Genomic DNA, 12,581 nt, shown 5'->3' on the forward strand with positions numbered 1-12,581 from the left:
TTTTTAGAAATGCAGCAAAGGTTAGTTGGGTACACAAATCTAAAAATTGGATAATCATTTCGCATAATGAAGTATATACGTATACAATATCAGCTATTGTTTGTGACAATATTTTCAACTACCCGTATTATATATGTTTATATATATTTAATAATCAAACGAACTTACCTGTGAAGTTTGATTACAATTATACGAGTATCCAAATCCAAGACAACAAATACAATTTACTATATATGTGTTAAATTTGTTAAATATCAAAAAGTGGCGCCATCTAATAGATCAAAGGTATGTCAGCATCGTTTCGAGCGATGGCGCCATAAGCTTTAGGTTGTGTCCGGTAAGATGGTCCGGCTGTAATAAGTTTATGTAGCTTCACATACCTTAATTAAAAAATACAGCTAATTTAATATTTACATACATAACTTGTTTTTGTTCTATTTCTTTTGTTTTATAAGGTGGCGCAATATAAACTTATTTCAGCTTTAATATACCTCATGTCATTGTATGTGCAAAGTTTCATTAAAATCCAACAGGTAGTTTTAAAATGAGAACGTAACTCCGTTTGTATGGGAAGGTGAATTCCGGCCGAGCTTACCGGGGGCTGTTAATCCCTCAGTCCCTAACTAGTTTAAAATTACCTGTTGCTTCTCCAATCAGTCCAATAAACATGTGACTCGAACAGAGTGACAGCGAAGGGGTGGGAGAGCATCACGTGCCCGCGCAGGACGAGCTGGTAGCCGGTTCCGTCGTACAGGGTTGTGTGGATGGAGTCCGATCTGAAACAAAATAGTTAATTCGTATCTACATTAATGAGCGGCTAATAGTACGATACAAGTGCGAAAAATAGGAAAGTAGCACCATATGTACTATAATAGTAGTAGTTTGACGACCGGTCTGGCCTAGTGGGTAGTGACCCTGCCTATGAAGCTGATGGTCCCGGGTTCAAATCCTGGTAAGAGCATATATATAATAGTAGTAGTTTGACGACCGGTATGGCCTAGTGGGTAGTGACCCTGCCTATGAAGCTGATGGTCCCGGGTTCAAATCCTGGTAAGAGCATATATATAATAGTAGTAGTTTGACGACCGGTCTGGCCTAGTGGGTAGTGACCCTGCCTATGAAGCTGATGGTCCCGGGTTCAAATCCTGGTAAGAGCATATATATAATAGTAGTAGTTTGACGACCGGTATGGCCTAGTGGGTAGTGACCCTGCCTATGAAGCTGATGGTCCCGGGTTCAAATCCTGGTAAGAGCATATATTTGTGTGATGAACAAGGATATTTCTTTCTGAGTCATGGGTGTTTTCTATGTATTTAAGTATTTATAATTATATATTATATATATCATTGTTTAGGTACTTACAACACAAACCTTATTGAGCTTACTGTGGGACTTAGTCAATTTGTGTAATAATGTCCTATAATATTTCATTATTTATTTATTTAATAGTACATTACGATACAAGTGCAAAAAATAGGAAAGTAGACCCATATGTAGTATAATAGTACATTAGGATACAAGTGCGAAAAATAGGAAAGTAGCACCATATGTACTGTAAAAATATTATTGAAACTAGTAAAGTTAACGCATTCACTGCGAACGTTTTCGTAGCGCTACACGCCTAGCCGATTCTACGCGTTTTCCCGCTTTGTAGAGGAAAGCGACTACGAACAGAGCACCCGCCGAGCGGGTTCCCGGCACTCAATGTGTAAAGTAACAGGAGTGCACAAGCTGGGATCCCTTTGTTTGACATAATTATTGAAAGTCATAATATAATGATTGTCAGATTATAATTAGTCATAATTCTGAAACCGTTAACTTTCCAGGAATTTCCTTAGGTCATCCTGTAGATAGGTCAGGTTAGGTTAGTTTCATGGCAATCCTGAAGTTACGCGTTTCTGAGAAAAACCAAATTGTGACTAACGAAAATGCGGACGAACAATACATAGGCTACGGAGACTGCTTACCATCCTGCAGGCCGTATGCTTGTTTGCCACCGACGTAGTATAAAAAAATAAAAAAACATTATGACTTAAATTCGGGGTTATTAATTTGGACGGTGCGTTCCCCAATCTCTCTTATCGTGTTGGAGGTGCGGGAGGGGGGAGTGGAGGTGCGGGGCGGCATACTTGGCGTCGATCCAGTAGAGCCTGGCGGCCACGTGGTCCAGCGTGATGCCGTTGGGCCACGCGCCGTCCGCCACCTCGTCCACGTGCACCACCGTGGAGCGGCCGCGGCCCGCCATGCTGCATCGCTCGATGCGGGGCGCCGACTGCTCCCAGTCGCTCCAGAACAGGTAACCTGGGGAAGACAACTAAATTTGCTGCAGGGTAGTAACCGTCGAAGACTGTTTTCATATTGTCCGACTTGGTTTCGGATGTCAAATAGAACCACACAAGAAAAGAGTATAATGTGTAAAATGCCTTTTTATATTTATTCGTTTCAAACTGTTCAAAAGAAAGCGTTAATGTATAAATAAAAGGACTATGCCATAGGGCTCTCTCTAGCAGCTTCCTTTCTCTCCGACATCCGATATTCTGCACTAAGCAGTGAAACTCGAATTGAAATTATACTTATACAAAAATACTTTATAATATTATGATTCTGCATGATATCATATCGCAAAGGAACTCACCAAGTTTAGGATCAAGTGCAATAGCGCGCGGGCTCTCCATATCACCCGACACTAGAGTGCGTCGATATCGCCCGTCTAGGCGAGCCACCTAGTGACAAAACGACACAAAAAAAGGGTAAGTAGAGAAATTACTCTCCAATCATCTTCGTCTATCAACTATAAGAAGCACTTAAGCAAAGTTCTTTATGCAAGGAGTAAACTCCGGTTGGAGAAAAAAGCTATGGAAACTTAGCAAAAGACAACTCCAAATTATAACAGGGGCTGGCCATTACGGAGTCAAAGGAGTTTTGGCCAAGATGGGACACTCCGAGACCATCGATTGTCGAATGTATGGCGAAGAGGAAGAGACAGTAAAACACCTAATGTGTGAATGTCACGCCCTCGCCAGATAAAGAATGAAGGACTTTGGAACACGCTATCTGGAACCAAAGGAATTCAAAGCAAGAGCTCCATTATCCGGCAGATGGAGATGGTAGAAAAAGTTCTTGAGTAGTTGACGGATCTTTCCTAAGGGGGTAATTACACAAAAGATCCTTTTTTTTTTTTTTTCTTTTTTTTTATGTAATAGGCTGCAAACGAGCAGACGAGCCGCCTGATGGGAAGCAGTCATCGCCGCCCATGGACATAAGCAACATCGGAGGAGCCACTTATGCGTTGCCAACCTTTGAGAACCCTAAAAACCTGCTTCTTGAAGAACCCCATGTCATAGCGCAAGGGAAACACCTCAGAAGGTAGCTCATTCCACAACTTGCACGTTCTGGGAAAAAACGAGCGAGATGCCCGCTTGTTCTTGGTTTGCCAAGTGTCGAGAAAGTGAGGATGAACTTTGTTTCTTTGGCGGGAGGTGCGGTGATAAAAACGTGACGGTGGCACCAATTGCGTCCCTGTGCGTCGAAATGTATCCGCAAGGGCCCCCGAAAACCATAAGATAAGATAACATAAAAAGCGGCCAAGTGCGAGTCGGACTCGCGCATGAAGGGTTCCGTACCATTTATGACGTATTAAAAAAAATCTACTTACTAGATCTCGCTCAACATTTTACCACTTTGGAAGTGTCTCTCGCGCAAACTATTCAGTTTAGAAAAAAATTATATTAAAAACCTCAATATCATTTTTGAAGACCTATCCGTAGATACCCCACACGTATGGGTTTGATGAAAAAAAAAAATTTTTTTTTATTTTATGACTTATTAAAAAAACTACTTACTAGATCTTGTTCAAACCAATTTTCGTTGGAAGTTTGCATGGTAATGTATATGATATATTTTTTTTAGATTTTTCATTCTGTTATTTTAGAAGTTACGGGGGGGGGGACACATTTTTTCACTTTGGAAGTGTCTCTCGCGCAAACTATTCAGTTTAGAAAAAAATGATATTAGAAACCTAAATATCATTTTTGACGACCTATCCCTAGATACCCCACACGTATGGGTTTGATGAAAAAAGATTTTTTGAGTTTCAGTTCTAAGTATGGGGAACCCCCAAAATTTGTTGTTTTTTTTCTATTTTTGTGTAAACATCATAATGCGGTTCATAGGATACATCTACTTACCAAGTTTGAACAGTATAGCTTTTATAGTTTCGGAAAAAAGTGGCTGTGACAGAATCGGACAGACAGACGGACATGACGAATCTATAAGGGTTCCGTTTTTTGCCATTTGGCTACGGAACCCTAAAAAGGGTTAAAGGTAAAAGATGGCAGTTGTTTCCGTAAAAATAAATTTTGGGGTTAGGTAAGCAAACCAAACTCTGGGCTTATTTTGAATGCAGTTGAAAAGCCCAAAGATTGACTAATAATTTTTGGCTCTGTAGGCGGCCCTCCAAAGTTGCAATTAGCACCTTTACCCCTGATGACATGTATGGTTTTTTAGAGCGTACAGTGCGTAATAAGGTTATTTTTAGTATCTATTTTGGGGTTCCAATCCTCGTAAGAGCTTTTATTTGTTTTTTTCTATGTATTTAAGTATTTATCTTTATCTATTGACGACCAGTCTGGCCTAGTGGGTAGTGACCCTGCCTATGAAGCCGATGGTCCTGGGTTCAAATACTGGTAAGGGCATTTATTCGTGTGATGAGCATGGATATTTGTTCCTGAGTCATGGGTGTTTTCTATGTATTTAAGTATTTATAAATATTATATATATCGTTGTCTAAGTACCCTCAATACAAGCCTTATTGAGCTTACTGTGGGACTTAGTCAATTTGTGTAATAATGTCCTATAATATTTATAATATTTATTTAATATTTATCTATATATTATATTATTATTTATCTATATATTATTTTTGTATATCGTCGACTAGTGCCCAGAACACAAAGCCTTATTGAGCTTACTGTGGGACGAGGTCGATTTGTGTAAGATGTCCTATTATATATTTTTTTATTAGGGGATAAATCAACGTCACTCAACAGAGAACTATGAAGCTTTCCAATCTTTCAATACAATACAATTTTGCGAGGACTTTAATGGTAACAGTTTTGATTCACGGTTAGTTTCACTAGACTTAAATCGGCCGGGATATGAACCGTGATTACCTTTTATTGAGCTACTTTTATTGAGTTACCCGTGAACAAGATGCATGTAACTGCGTCGGAATATCGGGAGCTCGAAAACAATATAAAAGGTAATCACGGTTCATATCTCGGTCGATTCAAGTCTATAACTTTAACTGTGACAGACTGTTTGGTGCAATAGGCCCTAAAATAGCAAACTTGAGCAAAAGTATGTTGAAGTAACGTTTAAAGCCTTCAAAATTCGGTTTTATGAGCACCAATAATGTACAAAAGGGGCACAAATGTCACGTACCTCAATCTGACGTAGTGTGCCTTCGACCCAGTAAAGGTTGTTGGCCACCCAGTCCACAGCTAACCCCTCTGCGGTTGACACGCCTTGCTCGATCACCACCTTGATGTCGCTCAGAGCTGTTGATGGAAAATTTATTTTAATACAATACAATACTCTTTATTGAACACCTCACATAGCAAGCGAAAGATTCCAAAATTGAACCACGAGCGTCGCGAGTGGTTCGAGAAGTGGAATCTTGAGCGTTGCGAGGGTTTCAAGGCACGAGGGTTAAACAAACTTTGCCTCCGAGTGAAACGCAACATTTTTCACCACGCCAACGCGAGGAAAATAATAACTATGAAATACCAAGAAAAACAAACAAAATCAAATCCAAATGAACGTAATTAAATATTTATCATCCAAAGTCATCATTTAAAAGTCAATTCTACCAGCTAACATAAGGAAACGACTCAAAATTTGCATCTGATTACTTTGCCCCACATGTGGATAAAATGTAACTTTCTCATTGGTTTTTGAACAATCAAGAGGGCCTTTGCCAGTTGGTGTGGTGAAAAGACAATTTGATAGAGGTGATTGGTGAGGGGATTTGGTGGAGGAGGCGGTCTTATAGCAAAATGTTAATATTTACAAAAATCTGAAATAATTTCGAATATCACGTCGTCGGTGGTCAACAAGAATATAGATCGCCTGATTGTAAGCGGTTACCACGGTAACTCCTAAGGTTACAAGCGTCTATAGGTTGTGACCTAGGACTGTGACCTGCGCATTGTTTATCCTTTAGAAACCTTAACACTCCTATTTGAAGAACCTCATAGAGTAGGCCCTCGAGAAAACCTCGACAGTGAGTTTATTCCACAATCTTTTCTACGTACTAAAAGGATATTAATAGAACTAATAATAGGAGAGGGGTTGCCTCACCTATCCCCGGCAATATATGGTCATCGACCACATCAAGTATAGCGTGACCTGGTCTCTTCATTCAGAGGCACTGTGTGAGTGAGATGGTGCTAAACATAGTGGTGCTGTCTCACCTATCCCCTGCACTGTGCCGGAGTATATATGGTCATCGACCACATCCGTCCAGTATAAGGTGACCTGGTCTCCTGTCCGCTTCCAGTCAAGAGCCACTGTGTTCTTGAGAGATGAGATGAGCGCTCGAGAAGTCAAGGAAGGCAGTTCCACTGCGCGGACTTCATGGCGGTTGCTGAATACGAGGAGGGGTGTTGCTTTTTCTGGAAAAATATGCAGGTATTTTATATTGTGTGGGATCAGATGGTCTGAGGCCTTTCATTTATTACGTAAGGCGATTTAGGAAGGCAGGGGGGGGGGGGGTCGACCGTATCTTATTTATCTTTAACCCACAAGGGGGTTGGAAAAGTCTAGATAGTTCTTGTGTAAGATGACAAAAATGCGCAAAGTTAAGATTACACTCTTACACAGCAAAGTCGATGATTACCAAAAAATTAAAATTACAAGTGTGTGGCCGGCCTTTATGATGGGAGTACGCTCTTTTCTTGAAGGTTTGAAAGTCGTATGTTCTCTTTTTGTGTTAAAAGTTATTTTTAAATGATCATACCTGTGCTTTTACACGTGAAGCCGTCATCAGCTAGCTTGTAACCCTCATAGCAAGTGCATTTGTGGCGATTCTTCTGCGGCTGGCATGTCTGTGAAGAGAACGTTTTCTTTAATGTACGCTAAGTTCTTCACGGAAGAATCCGTAGTTTAGCAAAAGACAGCATAGCCTTATATCGAAAACCCACCTGGCTGCAGACGCCCCAGTCGTGGCAGATGTGACGCTCGGAGCAAGTAACGCCGTCGCGCTGCAAATGTAGTGTCGCTGGACAAGCGCACACGGCTCCGCTGGGCGTGGGGTGGCACTCGTGTGTGCATGCCGCCGCCACGCACATGGGCTCACCTGTAAACAAACACATATTAAAGAAAGAAAGTATGTAATACTTGTTGATTCATTTTCGCATACCAATAACATAAGCTTGTCTGTTTCTTTTTCGGTGTGCGGGAGCTCGTTAGTACGTGTGTTCACGTTTTAAATATAAGTATTTTCAAACTTTCGCGCCATCAGTACATTCACGATGCTTTCCGATCCGATAGCGCAGACAGTTCGTCTGCGTCTGCGGCCGCTTAGAAAGAGATGCAAGATCCAGTGCGCGAGCGAGACAACTCACACGGAAGTTTAGTCTTCTCGATGACTCCATTTTGAAATCTCAACGTGTTCGCATCAAAATCGCATATCTCTTAACGTATATTCTAATGGAATGTCCAAATTTGAGATACTCAGTGTTCCATAGTGCTTATTCCCGCCGGCCGGCATACAAAACTTTCAAAACTGTGTAAAAAACGTGAAGGAAGCCGCTGCAGTTCGCGTTGACCGCGTGGACTCCAAAATTCCAGCTTCCATCATCAGCTCTCAGGTTAGTGGCTGCAGTGTATATCCTTTTCGGTTTGAGCATCGTATTTAAAGTGTACGTCGCGCAGTTCAATTTTATTTGTTCAATTTCAAATTACCCAATTGTAGCAAATCAACCAACAAACCTCGAAAAGGCTACAACGTGCACTTTTCTCGCTTGCCTAAGCGCGACTAAAGGCAACTTGTGCAATGTGTAAAAAGTTAGAGCTTACAGTTTGGAACGCCTTAACCTATCTGGAGTTATGATATCATTAGCTGTAACGCTGATCTTCAGCTCTTGTAGGTGGCAACCGACACAACAATGAGACCCTAAATATATTCCCTGATATTGTAAGTTGTAACTGTTAGTTAAAACTTTGTGTCATAATAAACCAGTTTAGAATCACGGCTACTGAAACAAGGAGTGAAAAATAAACCCACCCATCGTTGGCGTGTTTTCACTATCATCACCATAACTTCCATCACACCGTTGCAGTAGCGGTACGCAGTGGGAACTTCAACGACGGATCAATACACTCGTAGGGGTACATCTTGTAGCGCAATGTTGGTTTCAGTTTAGATAGATTATTATTACATTTTGGTGCCCCGACCAGGATATTATATCCTTAACTGTAAAGTGGTCTACTTACCACATCGATCAGCTTCGTCTGAGCCATCAGCACAATCATAACTTCCATCACACAGCTGCAGTAGCGGTACACAGCGGGAACCATTATCACACTTCAACGAAGGCGCGACGCACTCATCTGGAGCGGGGGTGGTGGGGGCGCGGGTGGTGGCTCGGTGTTGCTCGCAGTTGGCTTCGTCGGAGCTGTCCAGGCAGTCCGGCCGGTAATCGCAGCGGAATTCCTGTGGATATCAACACGTGAAGAAGTTTAATGGTAGATAGAGATGAGACTGTTTGAAGCGCTGGTGGCCTAGCGGTAAGAGCGTGCGACTTACAATCCGGAGGTCGCGGGTTCAAACCCTGGCTCGTACCAATGAGCTTTCCGGAACTTATGTACGAAATATCATTTGATATTTACCAGTCGCTTTTCGGTGAAGGAAAACATCGTGAGGAAACCGGACTAATCCCAACAAGGCCTAGTTTACCCCTCTGGGTTGGAAGGTCTGATGGCAGTCGCTTTCGTAAAAACTAGTGCTACGCCAAATCTTGGGATTAGTTATCAAGCGGACCCCAGGCTCGCATGAGCCGTGGCAAAATGCCGGGACAACGCGAGGAAGAAGGAGATGAGACTGTTTGGAATATTGTGATTATAAAGCTAATTTTGAATGATACAATCGCCCACATTGTTAACTAAAAATAAACTATTAGTAAACCTTATGACAATTATTCACCGATGCCCGATTATAAGTATGGTTGTTAGTACAACTTTGTATTTGTATTTATTTATTTGCTGAATATGGGTTTACAAAGGTGTTGTCTTTTATTAAATTGTATTTGTTACTTTGAAATATTGTTTGAGACAATCATGTTTCAAAGGAAGATTGATCGTTAAAATAAGTACAAGTATGAAGAGAAATGTTTACCTTACGTATACACTCTTTGTTCGCACACTGAAACTCGTGCTCTTCACACACGCTGTTCTTGCTCGTAACTTCGTCATCCCTGTTAAAAAAGGTACGTTATAAAGCTGAATCAATGAAATTCGCCCATATCTAAATAAAATCAAAGCAAGCTAACTCTTCACCGATTCCTCAAGCGGCTGAATGTAGTCACCAACCAAAGACGTCACATTCACATTCTTGTTTATTGGTTGATTTCGTCCGTAGTTACCGCACTCTCCGTCTCGTTTTCTCTTAGCAACAACCTAAAAGTTGTATCACGCTCACTCGAATTTTAAACGAAACGCTCAAAGTCGATGTCGTGGACCGATAGTGTATACATTAAAATGTCGACTTTAATGCTTGGCATTAGAGTTGTAAGTCAGTCACCGTGTAGGGGTGACGCCGCGGCAGCGCTGCTCGTCCCCGCCGTCCGCGCAGTCGGCGCGCCCGTCGCAGTAGTATTCCCATGGAACGCACCCGCCGTTTGGACAGCGGAACATTAGTGGGTGACATTCTGCGTTTTCTGTAAGAAAGAACAAAACTTATAATTTTATTGTTCAAGGTTTCAAGAATATTTTATCATGTATTGTAATTAATATGTAACACTTGACAGATAGCAACGGTAGCGCCGCTAGGCGGCTGTATACAACTTGTAGAACAAAGTAACTTACGCAGTTTTATACGTCGAGAACTGCAATATTTTTTAGTTTTTTCTGGATCTTAAGGCTAAACACTGATTGTGTTTAAAATTTTAAGCTAGTATGTCTGCTAGAAGTAGCTTAGAATTTTGATGATCGGTGATTGATTCAGTGACAAAAACCTGTAGCGCGGCACTCGGCCTCATCAGAGTGATCATTATTACCACATTCAGGGGTTATACATATACAACGTGTAGAACTAAATTACTTAAGCAGTTTCTATACGTAGAAAAAAAAAATGCTAAAATTACAGTAAGTTTTAGTTTTTCTTGCCTCTTCAGGCTTAACGCTAATCATGTTTAAAATTTGAAGCTTGTGTATCTGCTAGAAGTAACTTAGAATTTTGATGATCGATGAATGAGTGATTGACTAAAGTAGACAAACCTGTAGCTTTACAGTCGGCCTCGTCCGAGCGGTCGTTATTGCCACAGTCGGGGGCCCCGTCGCATCTCCAGGCGGCCGCTATGCAGCGCTTTGAGGAGGCGCAGAGGAACTGGTCGGGGCCGCAGACGTGCTCGGCGCACGCGGTGTCGGACTCGTCTGAGCCGTCGAGGCAATCTAAACCAATGAAATTGTGTACGATGAAAATATGTAAAGATATAACATATAAGACAACAAAAAGCATATGTCACAGAAAACATATAAGACTAAGGATAGTTACATGTGCGTACTGATGCTTGCTATGTCATTTTGGAAAGTAGATATTCACGTTAGAATAGAGCGAATGCCCTATAAGGTTTTAGACACGAATTTACTGTCAGAATGGACAAGCGTTATTCGTTTCAATGAATGTGTTTCTATTTACGTAAATCATACTGATAAGTGCAATTTCAGCCTAATCCTTTATGTTAACCCTTTATAAGGCAAAAGGGTGTTGTGTAATTAGCAGAAATTATGCAAAATTGAACCCTATCACTAAGGCCTAAGTAACACGAAACTCAAGAAAGCATCTCATCTCATAATGATCTTATATAGGATAACAGTTTTACCTCTTTGTCCATCGCAGATCCAGGTCTTCGGTATGCAACGGTTGGAGTCGCATTTGAAGTTCTGACTATCAGTGCATGTTCTGTTTGCTGTAACAATTAAAAAGATCACGTGAAAAGTAGTTTTATAATATACTATCGATAACCTAGTTGTTTAAATCCTCCTCCAATTGAGGGGGAATTTAAATCTTCTCGGGTCAGAGGTGTCAGGTTAGAGCCGGTGTAGCTTTATTTGACGTTCATAAGCGCATTGTAATATGCCTACTTGGAAAATAAACTATCTTTATCTTTAGGAAGCGTAATAACCAGAGAATCACTATGGCTAAAAGAGCCTTCAATAACAAAAAAGATATAATTAAGGCACGCATCTTTAAAAAAACCCAAACAAAGGTGTTTATCTGGAGCGTTGCGTTGCATGGGAATGAAACATGGACACTGAGACAAAAAGATAAAAAAAGATTGGAAGCTTTCGAAATTTGGTGATGGCGGAGGATGGAAAGGATTAGCTGGACTGGAAGGAAGACGAATGAAGAGGTTCTGATGTTGGGGCTAGGATGTTAATACATGTGATACGGCATGACAACTTTTTCCTAAACACATGGAAGGCAGAATTGAAGAGACAAGAGAAGGAAGGCTTAGAATTATCTCAGCCAAATAAAAAATAAAGCGTCGTACGGGGAAATTAAGAGACTGCCACAAGAAATAAGAGATTGGCGGTTACTCCACCGATAAGAGCAAAGCTCTTAAGTTATGATGATGATGAACTTAGTTCACACTCGTACTAATTACTGCAATTTTTTTGTTGTAATTAGTACCATAGTGCACAAACAAAAGGTCTATATTACAAATTACAACCAAATTTTCCGCGTAATCGTTATTTTTAATAACGGTAACTAAAGAATAACATTTTATTTATCATTTTCGGCTGAGAGTTGTCGGTCTGAAGTGGCAGTCATTGGATCACATTGTTTGCAAAACCAATGGTTACTATGGCAGAAAGGTTCACGAGTGGCGATCGCAAGTCGAAAAAGCCAGCCGAACCCAACCCAAAGTCACTAACGATTTTTGTGGAGAGGGGGGATAGAGAATGTGCAAAAGTGGCCATCTTTCAGCTGTTGAAATGATGATTATAAAATAATACGAGTATTGTAATTACCACATGGTCCAGTAGGAGAGCTGTCCTCGTCAGAGCCATCAGGGCAGTCGGCGTCGCCGTCGCAAACGTATAGCTCGTCGATACAGCGCCTGTTATAAATAAGTGATGCATATAATTTCTGTGAAAAAGGTTTTGACTGATAAAAAGCTATAGGTACACCTTTATTATTCATATATATGGATTGAAAGCTTATTTAATGCCAAATAACTTACAATATAATTTAACGTTATTTGTTGTCTCAGATTTGCATGATTCCATGTAATATTCGGTAAAATGTTTTATTTCTTTTCCTTTTTAGATAAAACAAAAGTGGGATCTTTTAAATT

The 12,581-nt window shown here is 40.8% G+C and overlaps 2 protein-coding genes across 2 annotated transcripts in view; one reads left to right on the plus strand and one right to left on the minus strand.

Annotated features, from left to right (window-relative positions):
• Nucleotides 1–12,581, plus strand: part of LOC133529953 (NADH dehydrogenase [ubiquinone] 1 beta subcomplex subunit 3) — a 197,330-nt gene that overhangs the window by 125,635 nt on the left and 59,114 nt on the right. The window lies entirely within an intron of this gene.
• Nucleotides 1–12,581, minus strand: part of LOC133530406 (low-density lipoprotein receptor-related protein 1) — a 168,260-nt gene that overhangs the window by 98,334 nt on the left and 57,345 nt on the right. Inside the window, exons 20-32 of the mRNA XM_061868314.1 lie at nt 12,256–12,344; nt 11,103–11,189; nt 10,498–10,671; nt 9,803–9,938; nt 9,398–9,476; nt 8,497–8,716; nt 7,203–7,357; nt 7,019–7,106; nt 6,474–6,674; nt 5,443–5,558; nt 2,636–2,723; nt 2,130–2,301; nt 639–776 (exon numbers count right to left, since the gene is read on the minus strand). Of these exons, the coding sequence (XP_061724298.1) occupies nt 639–776; nt 2,130–2,301; nt 2,636–2,723; nt 5,443–5,558; nt 6,474–6,674; nt 7,019–7,106; nt 7,203–7,357; nt 8,497–8,716; nt 9,398–9,476; nt 9,803–9,938; nt 10,498–10,671; nt 11,103–11,189; nt 12,256–12,344 (1,743 nt within the window). The remainder of the gene's footprint in view (nt 1–638; nt 777–2,129; nt 2,302–2,635; nt 2,724–5,442; nt 5,559–6,473; nt 6,675–7,018; nt 7,107–7,202; nt 7,358–8,496; nt 8,717–9,397; nt 9,477–9,802; nt 9,939–10,497; nt 10,672–11,102; nt 11,190–12,255; nt 12,345–12,581) is intronic.

Source organism: Cydia pomonella, chromosome 22 (assembly GCF_033807575.1).
Source record: "Cydia pomonella isolate Wapato2018A chromosome 22, ilCydPomo1, whole genome shotgun sequence".
In the NCBI taxonomy this organism is placed as follows: domain Eukaryota; kingdom Metazoa; phylum Arthropoda; class Insecta; order Lepidoptera; family Tortricidae; genus Cydia; species Cydia pomonella.